Here is a 26,477-nt window from a genome sequence, read left to right as displayed (position 1 = left end):
CGTGTCTGTCACTTGAGAGCAACGCTAATACTCCAGCCACATGATATCCTGTATTTATAGCAACCAACTTTCAACACATTTTCCAAAGAGGACAAACCATTGAAAAACTTCCATTTGTTTATATAATGGCATAAATCACTTAGACTTTCTGTGCTGTAGCAAAAAAGGGCTGTGGTTAATTTCAGTGCTGACACAGAGGGAACACTCCTACCTTGAGCCATGATGATATGCAGACAATTTCAGCTATAATCCTTTAAATTGAGGGCAACGCCTCCTCATGCAGAAGTAAATGGAAAATCACAGCTTCAGTATACAATCCAATCCGTTTATGTGTAAAAAGTGTCCAAGTTATTCAATTATTCCATTTCCACTTGGTGATCTCTGCCTTGTTTCCTGGCCGGTGTAATCCAATGGTTAAACTTCTCGAGGATTGAAAAAAGGAAAATCAAGCCTGAATTTAAGATTTACAGGTGTTGCGATGTTGGAGCTGCCGGTGTGGCAGCATTGCAGAGGGGGGTCTGGGGCGGTGGGGCGAAGGAGAGCTACGCAGGGGGAAGGAAAGAGTCCAGCTAAGCAAAGGGCTGGGTATGGAGAAGGGGGAACAGACAGAATATCCCCCCTGTGTTATTGGTGCCTCACATGGGTATAGGTCAGATCACAGCACAGGGGGGCTTCAAGGTAACTTTATCCCCCAGAAGGCCGGGTTATTCTTAGCTGGAGCTCGGCGACCCAGCCGCTCTGGCAGGCCTTTTTGGGCGGTTGAAGAGGTGTGTGTGAGATCAGTGGGCTGAATTGGGAACCCCTACTGGTGGGGCACCTCAATCTGCCCACTGAACTGGAACAAATCAGGGGCTCAAGGTGAGAAATTAACAACAACATTTCCCTGACTAGCAGCAGCACACTTTGTTGTTCCCAAAATGTTTAGTCTTTTTCACAGGGTTTCAATATTCACTTTCTTTTTTGTCCTCACATTTTGTCATACATTAAGGGCCAGCATGTAAAAATATGTTTCCAAAATGTTAAACTATTTCACTACTGAACTAAAACCCCAAAACAATCAAATGTACCTTTGTAAGTATTTTTCAAAAGGCCACACATGCTTTCAATTAGGTCGTAGTCAGAAAAAAACGCAACAGCTCACTTAAATGTTATGTTAATAATTTTAACTGTATGAACTATTCCATCTTTTTTTAAATCTGTGTGCATGTTGGTTCTCATTAACTTATTATAAATGTAAATCACATTGTTGCTTTTTTTGAAAGTTCAAGTTATAGATAAATATGATATATGATATAATTTGTATTAGTTTAGCAGGTTAACATGCACACATTTGCTTATTATCAATAAAGACAAAGTAGAGTTGAGGCAGATGGAAAATCAGTGTGCATGTTAAACAAATATATTTTAGTCACCTGAAGATGGTGCTAAGTTAAAAGTTAAGGGATCATCAAAGCTACTACAACTCATCCTGAGGGGGGCATGTTTGTGTGTAAATTGCGTGACAATCCATGCATTAGATAAATGGGCAGAGGGAAATTAAGAGGATCACCACCAGAGGGATTCATCCTGTGGGCAGTGCTTGAATTGGAATAAAAAAGGTGCCAGTACTCTAAATCAGCAACTGTTTCAAGTCAATTTGATTTATACAGCCCAAAAAAAAAGAATTTGACTCAAAGGTCTTTACAATCTGTACAATATACGACTCCCTCTATCCTTATCCTCATATATTTGATTCAGTAATTAAAACGAAACACAAAAAAACTTTAACAGACATGGAAAAGTTTTTTTTAAAAACAGAATATTTTACGTTCAGAAATTGCATGTTTTTGCACGACTAATCAGGGAGGTGTCCGGGGCTCTCATAGAGAACATGACGTAGCCTATACATGTGCCTGCATCAGGTCATATAGTATGTCCAATAATGCTGCTGGGTTAGTCTCTTTACTGTATATTTTAGAAAGGCTCACTGTACTGAAAAAAAGTATGAAAGGCTGGTTAAATGACTCCTCGTCCCTGACTACACTCATGCATCTTTCAGCAGGAAAGGAGAGAGGGAATCAATGGAGCTGCCAGGGAGGACACAGGGGAATAAACGCAACAAATATGGGTACCTAGATGCGTCATGAGGTGCAGGTACGCAGTAAGAAGTAACGGTACGCAGATGGGTAAAAATCAGAAGTCCCGGTACTGCGTACCGGTGAGTACCGGGCCAATTCAAGCACTGCCTGTGGGGAACAAAAAACAGGACATTTATCCCTAACTGTTAAGATAATTGAGTGGTAAACGTGTTGTGTAGAGGTAAACAGTCAACACACTTTATTGAAACATCTGTACATTGGATAGAACATGAATTGTTTCTTACAGGATATACAGGAGGTGTACATTACTGCAATTCAAATGAGCTACACACAAGTCCTCAAGATAGTAATGATCACAGGTGTGTGTTGACAGTGGAGCTGCAGCTGGGGGTCACGGGCCTGATGATGAGGGTGAGCTCCAGCGGGACCGGAGGAGGAATGTATCTCTCCTCCCTCAGCAGCCGCAGTAACAGATCCTCAGTGTCCTGCGGCCAGCGGTAAACACGCGTGTTCTGAAGCCAACATGGGACGTGCTTCTGTAAGGAGACTGCATAGTCATGTTTTTCAGTAGTACAGAGAGAAATGGTGTAAATATGGAGTAACTGCAAACAAACACATTCTGACCTGGGATGCATTTGGGAAGAGAAGCGGTATGAATCTGAAATTCAAGCTGCCTTGTTGGATGAATTCATTCTGCATCTGAAAAATTAGATTAAGTGTTAAAGAATCTTTTCGCAATTATAATCAGCATGATGTCTCACTGAAAAAGGAGATGTTCTCACCATGGAGTGAACATATTTAGTGTGTAGACCATGGTTGTCCACTGCATATCCTTCAATGTCCTCCTTATACTTTTGACTGATGGCGACGATAATCAGGGTTGATGGCTGTTTAAAAACACACACATTTTAGACACATTCACGACCTGAAACATGCTAAAAAAATTAAAATGGAATATTCAAGTACACAATCTCACAGATGTTGTCTTATAAGTCATAACTTCTGACAGTTTTATACAAATACAAGCAAGCAATACAAATGCTTAATACATACATCTTTCAGGTAACTGTCCTTCCACTTGTTGATATCCAAGCGTCTGATTGGGTTGTCAAATATGTCAATCTGTGGAATTAAATTCAGGGCTGTGAGTTAACTGTTGAGGTTTTTTATTTATTTAAATCTGACCTGTGTGGAAAGGAAGTATCTTACAGCTGGTCTGAAACCTTGCTTTGTGAGGAAGTCTACGAAGGGGATTATTTCTGAGGAAATGTCCGAAGAATAGGTTATCAAAATGTTTCCTGTGAAGAGAAGAAAGAATATAAAAAACAAATTAATATTATTCTAGTTTTGGTGTTAAATATGTTAAACATGTTATTCTGATAACTTTAGATGGTGTTCTTTGTTACTGTGGTAATATACTGATTTACTGTATTACCCTTTAATGTATGCAACATAACATTGAATAAATACCTCTGCAACTGTGAACAACAACTCACATTTAGACATTTTTTCTAAAATAGAAATAACAATGAAAAGGTTTCAATTCCACTTTTTTAAATGTACACTTTTAATTGTGTTGTGTGAAAATAATGCAGAATGTCTTCATGATGAGTGAAGCACAATTAGAATCAACATTTGTTCTTATTATGATAACCTCCTGCTTAAACAGCAGAGATAACAATTAGTGTATCCTTTATATAAATGTAATTTCTATTTATAAGCCCCTAAAACAGACCTGGCGGGTTTCTAGTAACACGATAAACCACACACCCTGCTTCCAGTTGTAACCTCATAAGCCTGCAGGTACTTCCAAGTGCCCTACAACATAATTCCTTTGTACAATAAAACGAGCAACATCCTATTAAATGATTAAATAAAAGTGACTCACGGCACTCCTCGGGCAGACTGATGGTTCTTCTCTTCTCTTGTGGATGTGAGACAGACGCCTCCTCTCCTGCAGGGTTCAGGTTCAACATGCTGACCTGTGACATGCCCTCCACCGGGGGAACGAAGAACTGAGGCACATTCACCGACACACCTCCCTGAGCCACCATGCTATTCATAGGGTGATGAGGGTGTCGATGCCTGGAGCATTTAGAAAGAAAAGATAGAAAAGGCTCATCAGTTCAATCCTGCAGACAGCTGATAATATGCAAAGCAGCTGCAACACTTGGTCACACCATTTTTGCGTGCTTACAACGTTGTGGACTGCACATAGTTGTTCTAAGATTCTGCTTGTTTTTTTGTTTTTTACCAGTTTTGGTAGTCATCCCAGGGTCCTCTGTGCTGGTAGGGAGCAGAGTGGTGACATGGCTGAGGAGGGTATCTGTGGCCTGGATACGGGTTGAACTGCTGCTGATAATACCCGATATTCATGGTATGACGGGGGTCTGTAAATATAGTTCAAGCACATGATGAGGCAGACAATGCCAAAATAAAATAAGCTAGAGAGAAGCAGGTTGCCAGTTAAAATACCCAGCCAAATTAAAATCATATACTGTAAAATACATAATGACTAAAAGTGCTGCTAATTACAGTGATTAGAAGCAACCACAGTCAAGTACTGCAAACGTTTTAGACCTGTATTTTATGTGAGCACACTTTACGGTACTTCCACTTAGTTTAGAGTAAAATTATGATTTATTTTACACATTCTTCTGAATCTAACAATTACTTGTCAGAGGTTTAAATACTGAACATTATATGAAGTAGTTCAAATGTGCTTTACCTTAAAACACTGCAACCTTTAAGTGCTGCTTAAACATTTTTCCACTTATGATTCCAAAGATATCTACCAATTAAAGTCTCAAAGGAGCCAATTTTATGCACAATACTTCACTTCATAGGACTTAAACTTATAATACTGTTAGTTTTGCAGATAATATTTCTGTACTTTTACCTGTGAAATATATAGGAATAATATTGTTTGCACACTCCTGTATTGCTGCTACTTTGGTAAAAGCAAGGACATATGAACAATAATAATAGTAATGATAATAGAAATACTTGTCCATGTGATTATCTTCTTTTTTCAAGCAAACTGCATATTAACGGTTTTTTGACATTTACAGTGAACAAAAAGGAATAACATAAATAATAATATATATTAATTATAATTAATTATTATTATACATTAATAAATAGAGTTTTTCTTACCATAGTTGTGCATGTAGTGGTGAGGAGGCTGACGTGATTGGTAGTGTTGCCACTCATCGTCAGATCTTAGCGGACAGGGAAGCTCAAGATCCTCTTCATCACTCTGAAGCTGAGAATTAAATTCATCCTCACCCCTGAAAATTAAAAATGTTTTACTTTTAATTTCAAACCTTGAAGCATATGCTAATGATAAGATATTCTCTGACAGGTGGCTCCTTCTCAGTCACCTCGTTGTGTCTGTGTTTGCAGGCTCAGTGTTTCCAAACCGGTGAGATCCACACTCCAAACAGGAGCAGTCTGCTCTCGTGTCCCCCGCTCTGGTCTCCGCAGGACGGGGGCGATGATTGAGATTCATCCTGGCAGGAGCTGCTCCTCTATCTTCTGGCTCTTTGTGCTCCATCAGATCACGCCACGTATCACAAACTGGCTGACTCCCACAATTCTGGTTCACTTGTCCAACTGCAATTGCTCCTTTTTGGCAGAAATAGTCTGCATCCATGCAATGGGCTGGTATGGATCTATTATGATGTGGATTGGCGTGAAACATTTGGTTTACTTTGACTTCAGGGATTAAAGGTTGAAGGAAATGTTCTGATTTATTTGTGATGGGAAACACTTTTAGTTCGGGTGGTTCTTCCGATTTGTCCATCTTAACCAAGTCAGCCTGCAGTCCTGCAAGTACAAAAGACGCAGAAAACAAGTGATCCTCATGAGCAGAAAAACAGAACTAAAGGTCATTTGGAAGTGTGATTCAAATCAAGTTGAACATTACAAGACAATACTTTTACACATGCAGTTATTGTTAAACATACACACCACAACAATCCTATTCTTGCATTTATATTATTTTCTACCTACCATGCATTGAGAACACTGTCAGAAGGAAGGAGTAAGACCAACAGTGACATACCTGTTCCAGCCTGGATTCTTTACACTCCTGTTGGTGTAGAGGCTTGTGTAAGCTCCAGCCTGCTATATGCAAATTCTCCACCGCTTCAGGTGTGTCCAATCAGAGAAAGGCTGTGTTGCTCAGCCGGAGTGGCCAGGTGAGATTAGATGATAACATTCAATAGTGGAGTCTAAACTGTTCAAACAAAGTTTTCTTAAAGTTCATTTCCTTATTAGAACATTACATTATTAAGACGTGTTGCATAGTTTTGAGTAACAATAAAACAGGGGCTAATAAAGCTATATTCAAACTAAATTCCACAAAATGAGCTAAGTCAGAACAAAACAAACAATTAAACACCTGAAACAAAGATTGGGAAAAAGTACAATGAATATAAACAAACAGGTAATAAATTCACTTTAAAGTTAACAGCCAAAAGAGATGTGCATGTACTCCAAGTAGAGCCTTAGGGTAAACCACATATCTCAATCGCTCTTAAAGACCACTCACTTATTGTGTGATTGATATCTGCTGTCAGTCTCCCCCTGGCTCTGCATATTTCCTTGACAAAAGCTAGATGACAGACAAGTATTAAAACAACTTGCTCACAAGTGTTAAGGGATAATTGATTTTAAGTGTTCCACAGGACGATGGTGGCAAGATTGTTTATTTCAAAACCAGAGGTGTACAAGTAACAGACAGAGACAATAAATAATGCCAAGACCAAAAACATGTTTCGTATATCTACTGAATTAGAGCAAACATAGTGATACAAAATCTACTTCTTGCTCGCTTTTCGGACCGTGAAAATCAACTTAAATACGCACAGAAAAGGTGTATTGTCCAGGAATGCACACAGAGAGAAGTTTGACACTTGAGGATGAGAGACATGTCATCCAGAGCTGCAGATTTCCCTGGAAAGGTCACAGGATTATGTAATCTTAACGACACATAACACTGGCCGAAATGTTTAGCCAAAATAATACAGTGAAATAAACACGTTTGGTCTCAAACGACATGTTATTTTAAGATACACATTATGGAGGGACAAACACAGGTCACTTCCTTCATTTCCTTCATGTAGGTGGCAGTTTGTTTGTTTGGCCGCTGAAGCGAAAAAGGACAAGAATTCTTACACAGCTGGCAGCCATACGATAATGCAACATACATTTTAAAATATTGCCAGTATAATAAGCAGTCAGCCAAACAATGGTTGCAGTTAAAGAGAGGAAGTCCGCCTCCTTTTCAACTACAAGAAGCTGAACTAAAAGTCACCTTAAGTCGATCTATTAATCATTGGCTGAAGCTGAAATGCGATGAATGCACTTAATATTAGTGCAGATGCCATACAAGTTTGGGTGGAAGAGTCCATGATGCACTAAGTTAGTGTGTAGAAAGCATAAAGGCATTCTCTTACAATATAAGAATATTACTAAACATGAAAAGGCAAGAACAGGTGTTATAGTACATCTAAGTTCCTTGAGAAGAGGAGAGCCGTATCGTTATATTCACCTCGTAAAAAAGGTCAGTGGACTCCCAAAGAACGTTTTCTGAGATGCTTCGGTCCACGATGTCTAACTACCATTCCTACAGTTATTAAGTCACGATTTGATACCAAATGTGAGCTTCACACAATTTGTCTACGAGCTGAAATCTGAAATTACTTTGACCCCGGATTAAAAAAAAAATCCACACATTTCCAAAATATCAAAAGTAATATAAAATGAAACATAAAAGAGATAAGTAAACAAGCAATTTATATTTACACTACGTACAGGTTCACGACACGACTCATCTCCATCATCCATTTTTAACTCCCAGCACCCCCTCCCACCCCTCCAAATATCCTCAGATTTGATAGTCAGTGTGCCGTCAGAGCAGCAGCTTGGAAGTCAAGAAGTCAGTCAATGAGCTTTGAATTGTAACAGCCACAGGATGAGAGAGAAGAGGTGGAGTGGGGCCCCCCCTGGTGGAGAGCCGGTGGGATGACATGAGATGAGAGCAGTGGCGCTCAGAGGTTGTCCCCCGGCTGGTACTGAGGCTCAGTGGCAGTGAAGTAGTCCTCCAAAAAGGCCTGCAGGTACTCAAAGGTAGGCCTCTCCTCAGGGTCTTTCTTCCAGCACTGCACCATCAGCTCGTGCAGAGAGGGGGGGCAGTCCTGCGGGCACGGCATCCGGTAGCCCCGCTCCACCTGCTCCAGCACCTCGCGGTTGTTCATGCCTGGAAAGAGGAACACGGAGAAATGAAGGCAATGGAATAATAAGCATCTCACATCACGGTCTCACCTTTTGGGTTTTTTTTTACGAGCTCTTTTATTAAAATAATTAAATTGTATGAGGTGATTGCATTAACAGGAAGCAACTGCGAATGAAAGAATATTGCTTTTATTTTACTTTTTTAATGGTTATTTCATTTTTTATTTTTTTTTCTAAGAAGGGGCAGGTCAAATAAGATTTTATTGTCCCTGCTCCTTTCATTTATAACACTGTTTTACTAGTATTAGTGTTTTTATAGCTTTTATTATATTTAATTATATTTTTTTATTTAGTTTTCCGTTATTTTCACAGTCAATCATCTGTGAAGCACTTATAAGTGGACTAACTTGTATTAAAAACACTAAACAAATGAAGTTTGATTCTTTGATTACATTTCGTGTAACCAAAACAATTCAAAACCTAATTTATTTTACAAAACAATGCGGTTCAAAGCTCTAGAAGCCAGTATTTGGACCTTTAAGCTTTAATTTTGGTAACATACAGTACGGTATACTGATCCTAAAGGTCAACAATCAACTTCCATGCTAGGATGAACTCAGAAATGAATCTCATAAGAAGTAAGTTGAGCATTGAATTTTTGAGACCGTTAAATATGTCTGCGTCCTAAAACGAAATGCTGACAATGTAATGTTATAAATCTTAAAACATTAGATTGCCAGCATAAACATAAGATTTCGTCGTGAGTTGATAAATTGCATTTGATGGTTAAGGCTTCTTCTAGTTCATAGAGATCAACTTCCACTTTACTGCAGGTTTAATCATCCAGAGAAATTGAAAAGCATGTGTGGGTGTGTGTGGGAGCATGTATTTAAACGGTTGGAAATAAGAGCTTTTTCTTCATTTGTGTTATTCTGTTACTCAGTCAAATGCATATAATGTCAGTTTAATGTCAGAATGTGTATAGCAGATAAACAAGAACACTGTCATTTCACATGTTTTCACACTCATCAGGGAACATTGCTCTGCATAATGCACAATATGATGTACATTATGCAACAAGCCGCTCTTTTTTTAGAATAGAAATCCATGGCTAGAGTCTCAGCAGACTCAAACGCTCTCACGCACTCTGCATTAATCAAATATGAGCAATAATCTGGAGTTGGGATGAGATTACATAACCCACAGAGCTGCAGACCCTCACCTGGATACGGCACTCGGCCCTTGGTTACCAGCTCCGTCAGCAGGATGCCAAACGACCACACGTCCGACTTGATGGTGAATTTCCCGTAGAGAGCCGCCTCAGGAGCGGTCCATTTTATTGGGAACTTTGCGCCTAAAAGAAATTCAGATACTGGATGTTAAACTGCTGCAACATGTTTGTCCTTTCACTGTTGTCTTTCCAGCTGAGAGAAATAACCTTTACCAAAACCCAAAGAGTAAGTAGGCCAGTCTCCTCTGTGTGAATGTTTCCCTTTATCTGTGATATCATTAGTGCAGAGACAAGAAGACATGATAACATCCCACCAGGGAAAAAGCGGAACAATTCCATTATCTCTCTCCATCTGACTTTGCACTTGGCCCACATTGTAAATATTTAAACCGCGAGTGACTGAAAATGATGACAGAGTGACTAACGGAGTCTGGAAGTCCTCCTGATGTTACAGACCCCTCGCTCTTCTAATGAGATAAACAGCGACAGATGGACTTTTAGGTAGAACATGAGCTCTGGCTTAAATCCTGCACTGAACCCTAGTATAGGTTTGATATCCTGTTGTATTTGAGCCTCGCTGCAACCACATGTGCTTCTGTTTTCCACTCGTTTCACCAATACGTGTGTGTGTGTGTGTGTGTGTGTGTGTGTGTGTGTGTGTGTGTGTGTGTGTGTGTGTGTGTGTGTGTGTGTGTGTGTGTGTGTGTGTGTGTGTGTGTGTGTGTGTGTGTGTGTGTGTGTGTGTGTGTGTGTGTGTGTGTGTGTAAAATGTATCATGGAATTAAATTAAGTGGAATAAGTAATCTGCCAGCTCGCCAACTTTTTCCTCTGGCGTTGAGGTTTTGAAGAAAATACTGTGGTTGAGGACTAAGGGAACACTACAGAACAAATTAATCTCTATTCCAACAAAGACCTGCAAAAAAACGTTGCTGCCGGTTAATGCAACTGTAAGGTATTGCTTACTTGGAAGGAATTTATGCATCACTAAATTAGAACATGCTACACAATTAGTATAATCAGTAGTTATTAGTTGTTTTTAAATATTTATAGTTACACAGTTCCTCGATTAAATAAACATTAGCTTTAAGCTTGCTCATAAATATGTAAAAGCGGTAGTAATATGTTATATAATTGACTGATTTGATTCACATCCATATTCTGTTATGAGTTATAAGGAGCGTCAAAGATCTCCAAGTGGATTTATGAATGTTTTATTCGCAATTACAGATGATATCACTGAGAAGTTCCAATCACACTTATTCTAAATATTTGAGCATTATGTCTGTGTTTTTTATGCAAACTTACAGCAATTGCATCCTAGGGGTTTTTTAAGTAACTTATTTTCCACTATATTAATGGCCATCGCCGTAAGACACACAATTCTCCATGTAGGCATGCATAAACAAACTGACATTTACGAAGCATAAGCAGTTACCTTAAATATAGTGTTTGGCCTACTTACTACAGTCCTACACTGACTTCCTGTTTACATATAAGTTTGCTTTTGATTGGACCCTGGTATAGATGTTTTCTAGCAACCGAATCACCAAGTGGTTACAAGTTTAAATATTCTTTAGATTTCAACAAGGCAACCCCATTTAGTAAATCACTAGTTTGGAACCGGCAAGTTCTTGTTTGGGAAGAACCAAGGAATGATTTGACACAAAAATTTGAATTCTCTTAAAGCTGGTGCAGCCCAACCCAGTGACCCACCTTGTCTTGCTGTGTACTCATTGTCCTCGATGAGCCTGGCCAGACCAAAGTCAGCGATCTTACACACAAGACTTTCTCCGACAAGGATGTTGGCGGAGCGCAGGTCTCTGTGGATGTAGTTCATCCTCTCAATGTATGCCATGCCTGCTGCCACCTGGGGAATGGAGTTATTTGTTTACAATGAACATCATATCAGAGTTTCAAGGTGATTTGATGTGTGCTAGGCAAGATTTGAATGTAGATTTACAGCTATTTTACGAGCCTAAAACTATTATTACTGCCTCGTGCTTGAATGCCTCCGTCAAACAGTCAAGTAGATGTTTACATCTGTATCTGTCCACAATGTCAGCTTCATGTCCTCATCCTTTTATCCTATTAGATATTTGTGGAAAATGTTCATAATTAACATATGATTCAGAGAATTACGTGTTTACAAGAATGCGGACGGACGCAAACAAACACAATGCCTCCGGCTGCAACTGTCTACTAAAAATAATAAAAGGGACTGAAATGTAAGTGGAATACCACGGACCTGAAAACCCATAGATGTGCCATATTTGACAAATAAAATCCATTATCAGATTGATTACTTATTGACCCTCGGAGAATCATGAATCACAGCTTCAAAATGGAATAAATGCAGCAACTGAGTGCACTTACAATAAGATTTAATTACTAAGTGTAGATACTTTAGTCCAATTGCTTTAAGAATAAAAGTGTCCCAGACCAGTCAGACTGCTAAGTAACAATGTGCTAAATCTACACTCTTGAAAAACTGCCATGTTGGCCTGCTGAGATGAGGGTTAGCCTGATGAATCTGTAAACATTGGCAGTACATCAGGATGGAAATGGCTGCAAATGGGCAACACTTATAAGCTTAAATGAATACATTGGTACCAGCTGGATAAGGTTAAAGCGAATAAGCTCTCAGAAAAAGAAAATCTCCTTAGAGTGTTTTGGTAACAAATCCAGCGTGCACAGCATCAAGATTTCATGTTCAGTGGCGTACCTGAGCTGCCATGTCCACGAGATTTGGTAGCTTGAGGGCTCGTCCTTCTCCATCTTTAAGGAAGTCAAGCAAACTCCCTAAAGAAACAGATGAAAACGAGTTAGGAGGATCTGTCATCTTGTATTGTCTTTATCTGCCAGATCTTGACTCAAGATTTGGATCAAACTGAAGTAGCGAAAATCATTTCTGGGATTCCTGCCACATGTCGCACTTGGCTCAGTCTTTATTTGTCAGTTATTGCTGTGGTAACTGAAGATCTCTGTTTTCATCAACATAACTCCCGTACGACCACTTGTATGTTTGTGTCACTGATATTAGATGTGTGTTTATAACAGTATGCACATGCTATGAAGTAGGACACACACTGTACTGTCAGTACAGATCCATAAATGATGAACACACAGTGTAGGTGTATGGATGTATTTAATATTCATAGTGTTTAAGTGTCAGTTGAAAATAGCATCTACCTTTGCACATGTACTCGGTGACGATGTAGATTGGCTCCTCGGACACCACGGCGTAGAGCTGCACCAGCTTGTCGTGTCGGAGCTTCTTCATGATCTGAGCCTCCTCCAGGAAGGACTCGGGCGACATGGTGCCGGGCTTCAGAGTCTTCACCGCCACCTTGGTGGTGCCGTTCCACGTGCCTGAGCGGGGGAAAAAAAGAGGATGTCAAAGGGAAGTCAGTGACTAATATTTCAGAATGATTTTATAGATATTCGAAATCCAAGAGATACAATTATTGATAATCTTGAAAAATTACGATTCCAGTTTCACCAACTTATTTTCTTTTCTAAGCTCTTTTAACACATTTTTACAATCATAGTACAAAAAGAAGAAGTGAAACGAAACAACAAATACATGCACATCTAACATTGAGTTACATAATGCTTTTCTGGGCTTAAGTTAAGTTTGGAAGGAGACCAATAAGGTGCTTTGAGTTGAAAACTTCTACGATATGACTTTATCTGTGTTTGAGTTACTTACAACCTTTGTGGTATTCCCAACATCTAACAATTACCCAATATGGGAAATATATAAAACATCAAAAATAACCTAAAACTAAAACATCAGGTTTTTAAAGCAGGTAAAGATAAGCCATGTGACACAGACACCTATTGCATATTACAAATAAGTAAAACATAACAAATACCATACATTAGCTTTTAAGGTCCATACAAACTAAAGCAGAAATCCGGAGAATTTAAAATGTCTTATTCTAGTCCAAATGGTCACTGAGTGTTAACAGATGAAAACTCCTAAATGATATCACTAAAAGCAAGCACCCCTCCCTGTGGGTAACATTACATAACTGGGTGTTAGTTTTGAATGATCCAACACAAGCAGTATGTTTCTCGAAAACAGTGCTCCCAGCTGTCCAAAATTGAGATTTTTGCCAAAAGAGAACGCCAAAAAGATACGCACCCATCCAGACCTCCCCAAACTGGCCGTTGCCGAGACGTTTGATGAGCTGCAGCGACTCGCGAGTGATCTCCCACACGTCTTTGGTTTTGACGGACAGGTCGGTGAGACGAGGCATGCCTTTGTGGCACGGTACGATCAGGCGGCAGCACAGCCCCGCAGCCCTGGCTGAACCAACCAAATAACATTGTCATTTTAAAGGGGACCTATTATGCAAAATCCACTTTTTCTTGTCTTGTATACATCAACATGTGTCCCCTCTGTGTAAAGAGATTCTGAAAGTTTCAGGAAAAAATATTCTCTCACTTTTTGTCCTGATCCATTTACATAAAAACCTGTCTAAAAATGAGCTGATCAGATTTTGGCCACTTTATGATGTCATAATTTTTTTTGGGCTTGTGTAACCATTAGCCAATCACCAACCAAGGTAACCCCCCCCCCCCACCTTATCACCTGAATCTCCTCCTATCCTCCTAGAGCACCTTTGTGTTATTTTTAACCAAATATCTCTGAGGGGCGTGGGGAGTGGCTCCTTATTTTCATCTAAAGTAACAGAAAGAGAATCAGCACTTTTGAAACAGGGCTGAAACAGAGGGGATTATGGGATGCTACAATACAAGATCTGTTTGGTATTTGGAGCCAAACACTTCAGAGACATGTTTTGAATATATCTGAGACCTATAATATATTGATGAAAAACAGTATAATAGGCGACCTTTAAGGGAAGGATCCATCATGACTTTAAGTTTATATACATCTTCCATAACTGTGGAGAGAGTCTCACCAGAGTAGTGCTGCACCAGCTGCTGGAGCGTCTCAAACTGGGCTCTGGTGGTGATGTAGTAACCTCCACTGTCCAGCTTACGAATCTTATAGTGTTTGACGTGGTCTCCCTTGATGTCATCCCAGTCCTGGATGGAGAGTGAGTAGGCTCCTGGAGCAGAGACAACATTATTAAGAAAGAATGAATGGTTTCAAGTCGACGAGAGCAAATCTCCGGTGAGTGTGTAAAAGATTTAGGGCAATGAAAATGGAGCACTTACATAGTTAATGACATATTAAACTGAACTCTAAAATGGAATGTTGGTGTAATATTCAATTGTTTTTGTCTATAAATAAACAGCCTACACTGCCACATTCATGTCATGTAAAGGGTTCCTAAATATGTATTTGTTTGTTTATATTCGGAGTGTTTCCCAAACTTTAAAGTATTTAACATGTTAGCATATTCGATGAGGATTACCTTTGGTTGTTTCACTCTCACGGATGAGGAAAGTGCCTCTGGCGTTGCCGTTGGAGAGCAGCTGCCTCTCTGCATCCTTTCGGCCTAATTTCCCAAAATACCAGCTGCACGGAAAGAAGAGAAATAATCAAAATATGGTTAGTAATATTTGATTAAATACTTTTTTCAATACGATATCTTCTATTTTTACTCTAAGTGCCGCTATGCCACAGTTATAAAAAGACAGTGAGATGAGCTCTCAAATATTTATGATATATTCTCTACTGAGGAAGCTGTACTGCTGTGTGCTCATATATAAAAAAAAAGAAGTTTGACTCACTCCTCAGCTTGGATTGAGTCCACTGGAGCGACGTAATTGCTGGGAATGTAACCAGTTCCACCTGTAGTGAGAGAACGAGCCTCCCACCAGTCGCCCTCACTGAGGAGAGGAGAATAAAAAGGGAGATGGAGGTTGGAATAAAGCCATCAAACATTTACACATTATGCAGGCAGGCAAACAAAGACACTCAGAAGCGGATCAGATTTATTGGCTGTGTTGTTTTGAGAGCTGAGGAAAGAGCACATAAAACAAACTACAAAACAAGTTGTTGTTCTGCTGCGCTGGCCCCTGAAGCTGCAGTGATTTATCTCTTCAAAGTCGGACTGAAATCTGAGTCATCCCCTAATTTATGTCAAAAGGGAGAACTAAGGTCTTAAGAATGTGATATGGTTTGGGTCAGATTTTTGTAAGGCGACACCATCATAACACCAGCTCTCAGATGTCAGTATCAGTCAACACTGCTATGGGAAGTGTCCACCCAAAAGCTCAGAAAGAGTTTCCACAAATATGTTTTATTCTCTTGTAAAACGTAGTATATATATAGAAGTTTATATGTACTCACAGAAAAAACGGATAGAAAAGGATTGAAATGTCTTTACACTATAAGCATAGGATAGTTACCAAATGACAGGGTCTAAAAACACGCCACACGCCACACCACATATGGATTGTTTTTAAAGCATAGCAATCCTGTCACTATTTCTACACCACAATTGTGACAATCCATATTTCACTTCTAAAATGCAAACCATCAGAAAGCTATCATTAAAACAAAGTGTCTCAACATGCAAAACAACCCCTATAAGCCGGGTCAAGGCTACAGAGTCATGTTTCCTTTGTCTGTGCTTATGAAACACCATTTCAGCAGCATTCAGACAGGACAGACAAAAAAACAGAGAGTGGGGAAAGAACGACCGCCTCCCTTCATGCTGTCATGCAGATGTTTCCACACTTACGTGCTGTTGAGGATCTGGAACCTCTCCCCCTTTCTGAAGCTGAGGTCATCCTCGGTCCTGGCTTCATAGTCGTAAAGGGCCACAAACAGAGTCACCCCTGCAGGGATAACAACGTGACATTTTGGTGGTTAGAGCTAGCAGAGGTGAATTGTTTAGATGCAGTATTATGTTGGGACTCTCACTGTGGTTGTTATGTTGCGTTTGTTCATCTGTTTCCCACATGGGCTTCTCGGTTATGTTATGCAATGGCAATAGAAATCACTGCCCTCTTCATTTATTTTTTGCAGCCCATCTGCTGCTTTTATTTTAACCCCTAATTCTCATATTTATTTTATTATTTTCTACACATGTCCATTATATATCTACTTTGACAGAGAAACGTTCCAGATGATTGTATCTCAAATTTCATTGCGTCCTATAGAACATTTTATTTTAAATTATTTTGGGCTTTTAGCTCACTTTTTTGGTTTTACAGTCTTTTTCAAAGTTTGATAAAGCCACTGTAGGTACATGCTCAACACCAAATGGCATACAGACACAGTTTATCAGCCTAAGAGACTCATGCTTCCCTCGGGAGTTGGGTGCAGACGAAAACAGAGTTAAAAGAAGAGCAAATATTGAAGCTATATTTGTCATGTGACCTCTATCGGCTGGATACTGTATGTAAATTAGCAACCATTAGCTTAGAGTCGTTCCCCTAAGCAAGTTTATAAGCTTAATACATGCCACGGTTTAAAAATAAAACATTTACCATACAATTAAAACCGGTTCAACATGCAAATGCATCGAAGTCTGCCTTCAAGCATTTTAAGAAAGAGCTTCCTCTAGGAACAGTTAACGCTGCCAAGGACTGTATGAGGGAGGCCAATCAAATGTATCTGATGTGATTTGAAATGGCCTTGGACTCCCTGTATCTCCTAATAAGCTTGAGACTGTAAAATGATTTCATTTTCTGATTTGATCTAAATCGTCTCTGGACACACAGTGCAGCAATAAAACCCTGTGTGTTTCCCTTTAAATGCAGTGACCTCCAAAATAAACCCTACAATGACCGAAGGGCTCACTGTGTCACAGGCGAACATGTTGATAACTTCACAAAGGGGTCACATGAGGATTTCCCCCGTGCTAGTTGACTGTTTGTTTTTTTAACAAACTAAAATGTTAATGTTGTTTACTGTTGTCTCCTGGAGTACTCTTTTCCATGTATACATGCTGGTGTTTGTCTGTGCTAGAGTAATTTACATCAAAGCAGGAGATGCTGTTGATTTACGCATCACACATTACATATATCTTTAAAATCTTAAGTAAGAGAGTGTAAAGCAGATTTCACCACTATTCAGCACAATGCCTGATCTTTCTGGTCGTGAAAGTGCTTCAAAGAGCAATTTAGGTCACTGTTTCTTTTCCATTAGCTTTCAGACAGTGGACATTCATCTTCTGCAGAAACGAGGACAATCGCATCACCACACACAGGAGGAATCATGTATTTACTATAGGACGAAGAAAGAGTTCAAACTATTTTTACATTTGAAATTCCAACCTTGCTCTGCAACCATTAATGAATGCTAGTCAGTTAACATTCGCCTTTTTATTGAATATTGGACGAGGGCCAGACAGTGAGTGGTTTTGAGAGAAGTCTACAGATGTTTACAACTTAGATCAACATTTCATTTCTCTTTTAATTGCTGTGTTTGAAATGTGACCCCATTTTAATGACAACAACATATTTCAGAATCACAAAGTCATCTTCTCTTAAAGGAACAGTGTGACATGTTGGGGAATACACTTTCTTGCAGAGAGTAAGAAATGTTCAATACAACTCTTATGTGTGTAAAACAAATATGATAATACAAGCAGCAGGCAGACAGTTAGCCTAGCTTAGCATAAAGACCAGTAAATGAAGGAAATAGATCTGCTAAAAAGTATTTTACCCCAAAAACCTTATTTGTTTTATTCTATGCGGAAATTTGTTTATGGTCTAACACATTGACAGAAGATTTTGCATTGTGGCAATAATGCTCAATAATAAACAGATAGTTTGGCATGAAAAAAGTATCACAAAACAGCAACAGCCTTTAAAACCTGTACCCCCCCAAACCCTATTAGTTACTAAACAGCTGCCTTGTATTCAAACCAATTGACATGCTCCACAGACTCGTATAAAAAAGCTCCTTAAACCTCACCTGTTCCTCCTCGAGACCGAAGCGTGCCAGACTGCGAGGACGTGTGGACCCCTCCGAACACGGTCACCCCCTGCGAGGCGCCGGTGTGGAAGTTGTTGTAGTTGGGGATGGTGTTGACCCCGAAGCTGGGGTAGTGCTGCGGCGTGGGGTCGGACCCATAGCGGTACCCCGAGTTGTGCGAGATGCTGGTCTCCCGGTCATCGGTGAGTTTTGCTGCTTCTTTGTCCTTACATTGCACACAGCCCATTCTCTCCTTTCTGTGGGTGGAGAGAGAAAGAGAAGAAATTAGTACGTGGGTTAAATAATAGCTCAAAAGCCGTCTCCATTGGGGAAATTATGATTCAATATTCCATTATTTCAGAGCTTCCTCTGAGGGTTACAGAAAGCCGTATGAAACATCTTTCAATTAGGCTGAAATTAAACACGATAGTTTAAACTCCATTACTAATTATACTTAGGCACATAATGGGACAGAGATGCAGTGTATGAATAATGTAAACACTGTAAATATGTGTACAGATACTCGATGCTGAGAATATCCACACTATAAAAGAATTTACCAGCTCTACTTATCATGGTTTAATTTTCCATCTTGTTGCACCACCACACTTTTAGGAAGAGTTTACAACCAGCCATTGCATTTACAAGTTGGCACAGACTTTATTTTTGTCTTCTCTAAAAGTAGCCGCACAGCCAACTAAAGATTCAGTTAAAATGTACTCTTAACAGTAAACCGCTCGCAGACTTTACACTGAGTCCCATGACAGGGGCTGGCCTCAGTAAAGCAAACCAGTTTCTGTAATGGGTAAGGCAATCTGCTTTGCCAATTTAAAACAAAAGAGCCTTACCTTCTTTATAAGACCCAGTTAAACTAATGCACATTTCAGCTCACCGTGCCCCCCTTTAAGCCCTGCAAGCTCACAGGGCCGCGGAGAGGAGGAGAGCGCAGACAGAATGTTGTCTTTTATCAGCCCTAGAGGCCAGCTGACTTTTGAGATGGCTAATTGGAAACACACTTGTTTACAGTCGCTGTGCATGGGTGGAGGGGGTGCTGGGGGCAAACACCTGGGCGGAGGAGACTGAGGAGGAGGGAAACAAAGCTTTTGACCTCAGCTAAAAGATTCAGATATTAAAAGAAGAGCTAGTTGACTCACAGGTGGTGTCTCTCTTCTGTCAAGAGGGATTTATACAACAAGAAGAATAATCATCTTTTGAAAAAGGTTTTTGCCAATGATAGGGACAAAATAGTCGGTTTTGGAGTGAAAATGCCAAATATGTTAGACAACAATACCCAGCTGCATCACACACAGAGTAAAGATGATTTTGGAGGAAACCGTTTCAGCTAGAAGAATCTCTTTGTATCTCATTATTGAAGATTAAAGGTGGGGTAGGTCATTTTGGAGAAACCAGCTCGAGTGCGCTACAATTTGAAAATACACAGCCGGAAAAAATCTGCCACTTCCTTACAGAGCCCCTCCTCCAACACACACGAACGCGCACATGACCAATGAGGGCACGAGATAAGTTTGTGCACAGATGGAAGGCTGACAGGCAGGTAGGCCATCCAGTTATTTTAGCCGGGCCGGCTCAGATGATTGGTCGTGCTTTTTGCATTACTACAGTTTCCACAGATTACATTTTTTTATGGATTTTTTGTCAAAGCACTGAAGATATTCATTGCTATCGGGATGTTAAGAGCAATCCATGGAATATAACAAAAAGTGTATCTCGAGCCGGTTTCTCAAACTTACCTACCCCACCTTTAAGAGATGAATCAATTCATCAATTAAAAGAAAGAAAGACAAGACAATTCTTTTGAGCATTAATATGTTGTTTGGCACTTCAATTGTGTAAATTCCCTGGTTTTCATGTTTTCTTTGAGATTAAACTAAATATGTTGCCTTTTGGACAACAAGGCATTTCAAGATGTAACTTTGGACACATGTGAGCTGACTGCTGACATTTTGTGCACCAAACATTTACAGTGTTGCAAACCAATAAAATGTATAAACACTATCTTTCTTTGAGCTGGAGTAGGAGGCATGTCTTGAAGGACACCAGAGCTTAAGCTACAAAATATATGACTGGATTCCTTCGGGCCTTTTTTACATTTACAAGCCAGAAACCCAAATGCCAACTTCAGAAAAAAGTGCAAACAGATGTGTCACTTGCTTCACAGGCAAAGTTAAGCGTTGTTGAAGACTTATATCTTGCACGAGTATTTCCCTTTTTCAAGCAAGCACCTCACATTTGTCATGTCAAAAAGTCCATGATGCTTTGTTATCCTTAGTCTTGATTATCGCTGCCAAAGCAATAAGAAATAGTGTTTCCTCCTGCTCACGGGCACGTACAGTAATGCAAGTAAGAATCACAGAAATAACCACCATGCGTCCCAAATACAAAAAAACAGAAAGACTCTTTAGTTTCTCCAGTCCTATATTTTCTCCATACTAACTAACAGAAGAATGGAGCCACCGCAGAGAGGAGGAAAATCATTGTGATTCATTACTGCCAATGAAACCCCATAAATACCCAGAAGAAGAAACCAGCCCAGCAGTAGCATTACAGCATGAGCCCAGAGACCAAAGCTGTGGGACCAAAGACTCATATAGAAGAAGGAGCTGATTCTCTCGTAATCCTTAAAATAACAAATAATCTTCTTTCACTTCTTCTGGTATTTACCGCACAACTCTCTACGGTGCAGCCGGTATATTAAAAGTATAGATCCACCTTAAAACAAATGTTAAGCCTACGATTTTCATTAAGGGGAAAGGCTCTCGGAAAACAGTAGAAATGAAAAGGTGAAGCCTGTCATATCGTCAATGTGACAAGCTGTCAAACTATATATCAATAAGTCAAGGAGATATTGCAAAAACTAACCCGCAGACATCTAGTGCTGACCAGCCGATGAAAACAGGGTTAGTAACTTATTAAAATCTGTGACAGCTTTGGTGGAGAATTGCACAAGCATGGACATATTAACTGGAGTGACTGCGACACCACGGGTCTGCTTTCTGGTGGATTTTCTCTTTAACTGGAGTGATTGAAATGAAAATAGCACCACATCCACTCCTGGAGGGATCAGAGTAAATGAGGGGAGATCTCACGTCGCCATGCTGCCTTCAGGGATTATAAAATTCCTCCTGCTCTTGAAGTAAAAAGACTGTAGCTTTAACATGTCTGTAACTATTCTGCTGCATAGAATATAGGCCATCTTGTACTGTTTATATATATGTTCCCTTTGTAGTATTTGTGTAATAAACTTTTGCACATGGACATCAGTGTGTACGTTGAGTTAAAGTTGCTCGATGAGAGCTTTAAAAAAATCTTTGGACATAACAAACGATATATATCAAGTTTAGCTTGAGAGCAACAGGCAGATGTATCACATTTTCAATATAACATAATAAGAGCTTCAGAAGCATTCGTCACTGACTTTCAGATCCAAAGGACGACCACTCTCTGTTATTCAATTACACGCATGAAAAGGCACTATGGATCATATCGAAATGTCAAGACAAAGCTCTGCAACGTAGTGATTTTAGGTGAGTTTCAGGGACACTAAACACACACTAGACTGCTCCACGCCTGACTCAACTTTCTCCCCCCCAAAAAAGCAGATGATGGCATCACTGCCGCGGGGTTTGTTCCTTTCCGTGGCACGGCTTGGGTATAGCATGACCACCTCACCCTGCAAGAACGCTCATAACGCTATTTTCACACCCAAATGAAGAGCTTGCCTTCGAGAGGACCTCACTGCCATGATAAGGAAGCTCCAGTGGGGACGGGATCGTAGCTATGTGGTGTGTTGTAACAGTTATTGGCAAAAAGGCAGAGACGTGGAAGAGTAGGAGGACTTGACTTTAACACGAGACGGACAGAGCTATCAAATTGAAAGTCCTCCTCTTGATTGGCTCAAGATGTAGTCTGAAATATGACTTTAATGTCCAGCCATATCTGTTTGAAAGTATCTCAAAACTGTCAAGACAAGATTCCTTCACATCAGGAAGTGACTCTTTTTTTAAAAATTTTATTAAGGTACAAATTGTTTTCTGAACAGAAATGAACTGGGTAGGGGCAGTACAAAGCTGATGGGATCAACTGGATTTACATTTTCTGGTTGTTTTTTTATGCTGTGTTAATAATCTGTAGTAAAAACAGAGGAGCTGGGAGCCATAATGAGATACTAGGCCATTTATAGTAAGGCTGAGAGATCAATATGTGAAATTAAAAGGACAGACATGTCAGGGTCACACAGCGTGACTGATGAATGACACAGGAGATAGACAGAAAGGCCGCAGACATATGCGCTGGCCTGAAAAGACAATGCATGTCAGGACAGAAAATGTAATAACGGGCACTGGTGTTGATTTATTGTAGAGATTAGGTAGTCAACCCCTTAGTTGTCAACAGCCAAAAATCAGCAACATTTTTCAATGAATTATTATTTGAATGGTTCAACGTCATTTTCCAACCTTTTTGGGTTGTTTCTTATACATGCTGTAAAAAACAAATGTGTCCTTTGGTGATCCAAAAAAAAAAAAAAAACAACAGTTGGAAATTTGACTTGCAAATTAAGCTCAACTGTTCCCTACATCTTAGAATGCCGTCATTATTTAACCTCATGAATGTGCAAATCTCTCCAGAATACAATCATTTTGCAATTCAGCCCAGCCTCTAACAAGACAGCTCTGTTAGATTTGAAATGTGGGGTCCCTTTACACTCATGACACAAAACAAGGTCAACCCTCCCACAGCCCTCCTACTGAAGCCATGCTCGCAACGACCTTATTCAACTCCTAAAAATCCACTTTCTGTTCATTCAACAAAGAATTGACGTAAAAGAAGATAATTTTCTCTTGTGTGACATTTGAATGCGTATAAAACTCTCTCCTGTGTTTGCTGGACTCAGTACAACTCAGACAATCTCCTCCTTATGGCAGTCATTCTCTGAATAGTTACAACATTTGCTTGTGTAAGACAACTGAGTTCATTCAGTATATCAACAACAAGACAATGGCCACATTTCACCCTGCTACAAGATTATCAGCACAATAACATGCAGTGTTGAGGCTTTCAAAGCATTCTTCTCATACTGAATGAACAGAGGTGGCTATAAAACCCACAGCTGAGCTTCATACAGTACGTACGCGTGGGTTTAAGCCTTGACTGTGTTTTGGTGTCACAATGTTCACATTTGAGTATGTTGAGTCATGTTTTTAAATCCCTGAGCACATTGTAAAGGCCCATTCAGTCAGTGAGATTCGTGACTGGTTGATGAATATTTACCAAATGAGAAAAGGGCAAACTAGAATAAAATGAACTTCTCTCTTTTTCCAGAAACAAGAGCAGATTATTGCTGCTTCTGCCTGTCAGTCTGAACTGGGGGGTTTAAAACGTTTTTTTTCCAGATCTGGTGCCAGTGAAGGGCAATGGTCGGTGTAAGAATACACTGGAAATATTGATGTGGTGGGTCTACAGAAATGGAGGTTAGAAGTTTTCTGAATAACACTTGCGTTTAAAAAAAGAGAACTGAGGACGAGCGAGAAGGTGTAAGAGTGCTGCAAATAGCTGATTCAACCAGTTTGTAAACAACAGTGTTACTAGTATCTATTTTGGGAGTTTTTCAAATGAAACACTTATCTTATAGACTTTTTATTTACCCATCTCTTAATGGTTTCTTTTCTTATAGGTGCTATGCGCTTCCAACCAATTTTCATTCAATTGGTCCAGTTGTTTTCCCAAAATACTGCTGACAAACACACAAACCGAAGTAAATAAATAAAGTAAACAATTGCATTTTCTGATTAATAGTGCAAAATATCACAAATTAAGAACACAGTCACTTTTGAGAAGCACATTTCTTAAATAATTCCTCCATTATCAAACAGGTGCCCAATTGATTTATGTTCATCATCTAATTGATAATTAAACTAACTGTTGCAGCTTCAACTGAAAATCAGCATTAGCTGCTGTGACTGTTTGTGTGACATGTGTTGACCTATAGATAGATACACAACTACTTGATATGTTGTTAATGAATACATGTTGCTTTAACCAAGCAATTAATTAACCCCTTACTGGGTCAAATTAAACGCCTTTGTGAGGACATACTTCATTTAAACCTAAAAGCAGTCACAATTAGTGGCTTATACTCCAGTGTGCCTCATAAGTAGGCTAAACTGTATGGACAGAGAGGGCCTGAAGGGGAGTATATGGTGCATGAACCATAATATGCAACTCCTTTCATTCAAAATTCATACACATCACGCACGACAGTTGTGTAGTCATTCATGGACCAATGACAGGCTGGATACTGAAAGCTTCAGGCTGCAGACCCACACACAGCTAACTTATTGCACATGGATAGAACCGAGGCTTTAGCCCCCAGCTACACACTGTGTACACCAGCCCTGGTGTTTGCCAACAAGATGGATGGCTGCACCTCCAGACACATCAGATAACCCGATTAGGAAAGCTTTAAATTGGATATTAAACAGCGCGGCAATGCAATTAGCTTTAATCATAGCACAATTATTTTGGGGTGAATCAATAGGAGGCTGTCTGGAGGCCATTGTGGCGTTCATCGTGAGTGTGAATGGCCTCAGTGGTCAGCTATGCTCTGCAGCGCATCCATCCCTGCTGCAACACAGAGCCCCCTCTCCACAATCACAGCACTGCAAAACATCATCCACAATTACGAGACCACCACCTCTCTCTGTGATTTTACCCCCTCTAAAGGCAACGCTTCCCGTCAAATATATGCACGTTTATCTGCAGGACGACTAGAGGGAATACTGGCAGTATTGCAGCGAACCACAATGTGTTATTTATCTCCTCTGCTCTCTCTTTCACCGAGATGAATTCATCTCGCAGTCCACAGCGCAAAATAGGGGACTAGGCGGGTGCACCAATTTAAATTCTACACAGAAAGATAAAAAAACAAAGGCGTGCTTACCGCAGAAAATCCAATTAATCCATCGGAGTTTCCAGAGGGACTTTCGTGCGGAGTTCGCAGATATTTTTCTACTCTCTGTGAGTGTTTTTCCTTCGCATTGAGAGAGAATCGCGGTCCTCCCTGCCCGATTCAGGAGCTGCTGTCGCCGCCGTGCGTACAGATGATGACGAAGGCGAACAGTCAAGTTCACAACAATAAAATGCATCGCTGCTGGTTTGTCCTTTCAAAATAAAGTTGTTGTTCTAATGTCATTGTAATGTGAAAAAAACAATACAGAGTGTCAAACAAACATGAATTCACATGATTGTAACTTATCTGATCCTGCATGAGCATCATTATGTCAAGAAAGACCGGTATATGATTTGTAAATGACTTAGTTCCGTGCTTTTATTTTGATCTGCAAATAGTGCTTTGTTTTCCGGTTTATCTCTTGACGTTTTGACGTCGTGTGATTGCGTCCAGCTGATGCGGGTCCACGCCAGCAAAAGGGGTGTGATTGACAGCACTCTCCTTCAATAACAAATTACAATGCATAGTGCGACGCCCCTTCGTTTTTCAGAAGACTAACAAAGCATGATGAGCAAATTGAGATTAGAGCCTTCTTCATACTCTCAGTGAAAGTATTTAAATGGAAATAAGAAACACACAGATCAGCATACAGATAATAAAACACTAATAAGTCTTACATTTTTTTAAATAGGAACCAAAACCCTTTTTCATAAATCTTTGGGCCAAGCCTTCGTGAATTAGTTGTATTCAAACTAAAATCCTTATCAGGTAATATTCCTCTTTGCCTGTAGGGAAGCTAATGAGTTCAATATAATGTTGTTGTTTTTTGTTGGAACCTGCTTGAAATAAGAAAACTGTGTCACCTGTATTTATATTTTATCAGCAATATTGAACCCCTCAGAGAGAGGTTTAGTTGCAATACAACATGTCTTGCAAAGAAAAATGGAAAACAAATCCTAATCTATATTATCATGTTTTGGATACTATACAAACTAAATGTAAATCTGTTCAAGAATGTGATTATGAAGCACACTGCTGACCTCTGACCCCCGATAACTTAAAGGTAGGTCATTCACTTCAGAAACACTTTTTGTTATATTCCATGGAATGCTCTTA

General features: G+C 39.8%; 3 protein-coding genes and 1 long non-coding RNA gene across 55 annotated transcripts in view; 1 reads left to right on the top strand and 3 right to left on the bottom strand.

Moving 5' to 3' along the window:
* LOC307046732 (uncharacterized protein) overlaps window positions 1-627 on the bottom strand; it is a 38,787-nt gene extending 38,160 nt beyond the window's left edge. For 38 of the 50 annotated variants that reach the window (XM_079693267.1, XM_079693268.1, XM_079693316.1 and 35 more), the window contains exon 1: window positions 212-627. In XM_079693267.1, coding sequence (XP_079549393.1) covers window positions 212-221 — 10 coding nt within the window. In that variant the 5' untranslated portion in view covers window positions 222-627. The remainder of the gene's footprint in view (window positions 1-211) is intronic. The other 12 variants (XM_079693302.1, XM_079693306.1, XM_079693293.1 and 9 more) reach the window with 1 other exon arrangement.
* A 60-nt stretch (window positions 628-687) lies between these two features.
* On the top strand, window positions 688-5,620 carry LOC307046736. Its single transcript, XR_013810182.1, has 3 exons — window positions 688-858; window positions 2,039-2,133; window positions 5,484-5,620. It is a non-coding gene; the product is annotated as an uncharacterized lncRNA (long non-coding RNA).
* LOC307046735 (uncharacterized protein) lies at window positions 2,162-6,520 on the bottom strand. 3 transcript variants are annotated; one of them, XM_079693324.1, is made up of 10 exons: window positions 6,093-6,520; window positions 5,462-5,906; window positions 5,235-5,368; window positions 4,333-4,468; window positions 3,967-4,163; window positions 3,288-3,376; window positions 3,132-3,200; window positions 2,861-2,965; window positions 2,703-2,777; window positions 2,162-2,625 (listed from the first exon to the last, which is right to left on the bottom strand). In XM_079693324.1, exons 1-10 carry the CDS (start codon window positions 6,097-6,099, stop codon window positions 2,533-2,535), a joined length of 1,350 nt encoding a protein of 449 aa, XP_079549450.1. In that variant the 5' UTR covers window positions 6,100-6,520; the 3' UTR covers window positions 2,162-2,532. The 3 variants fall into 3 exon arrangements, with proteins under 3 accessions (XP_079549450.1, XP_079549448.1, XP_079549449.1); XM_079693322.1 differs by having other exon boundaries at window positions 2,166-2,614; window positions 6,093-6,516; XM_079693323.1 differs by having other exon boundaries at window positions 2,168-2,614; window positions 6,145-6,510.
* Window positions 6,521-6,772: 252 nt separating this feature from the next.
* fyna (FYN proto-oncogene, Src family tyrosine kinase a) lies at window positions 6,773-25,532 on the bottom strand. Its single transcript, XM_079693321.1, has 12 exons — window positions 25,353-25,532; window positions 18,395-18,651; window positions 16,212-16,308; window positions 15,256-15,354; window positions 14,937-15,040; window positions 14,478-14,627; window positions 13,697-13,861; window positions 12,739-12,918; window positions 12,272-12,348; window positions 11,263-11,416; window positions 9,541-9,672; window positions 6,773-8,343 (listed from the first exon to the last, which is right to left on the bottom strand). Exons 2-12 carry the CDS (start codon window positions 18,639-18,641, stop codon window positions 8,135-8,137), a joined length of 1,614 nt encoding a protein of 537 aa, XP_079549447.1. The 5' UTR covers window positions 18,642-18,651; window positions 25,353-25,532; the 3' UTR covers window positions 6,773-8,134.
* Window positions 25,533-26,477: the final 945 nt, after the last annotated feature.

Source organism: Notothenia rossii (genome assembly GCF_949606895.1).
Source record: "Notothenia rossii genome assembly, chromosome: 7".
Taxonomy (NCBI): domain Eukaryota; kingdom Metazoa; phylum Chordata; class Actinopteri; order Perciformes; family Nototheniidae; genus Notothenia; species Notothenia rossii.
The sequence above is the reverse complement of the archived record's forward strand: the minus strand, read 5'-3'. Positions and strand labels throughout refer to the sequence as shown.

What these genes read in the sequence shown, in the direction of transcription:
- fyna (XM_079693321.1), bottom strand. Translation starts at nt 18,641, where the DNA reads ATGGGCTGTGTGCAATGTAAGGACAAAGAAGCAGCAAAACTCACCGAT. An exon ending in TCGGTCTCGAGGAGGAACAG is followed by an intron (nt 16,309 to 18,394) that starts GTGAGGTTTAAG and finishes TTATCCCTGCAG; the next exon opens with GGGTGACTCTGTTTGTGGCC. An exon ending in GGGCCGAGTGCCGTATCCAG is followed by an intron (nt 8,344 to 9,540) that starts GTGAGGGTCTGC and finishes TCCTCTTTCCAG; the next exon opens with GCATGAACAACCGCGAGGTG.
- LOC307046735 (XM_079693322.1), bottom strand. An exon ending in CAGTCTGCCCGAGGAGTGCC is followed by an intron (nt 3,377 to 3,966) that starts GTGAGTCACTTT and finishes TTCTCTTCACAG; the next exon opens with GAAACATTTTGATAACCTAT. An exon ending in CTAAATATGTTCACTCCATG is followed by an intron (nt 2,778 to 2,860) that starts GTGAGAACATCT and finishes CTAATTTTTCAG; the next exon opens with ATGCAGAATGAATTCATCCA.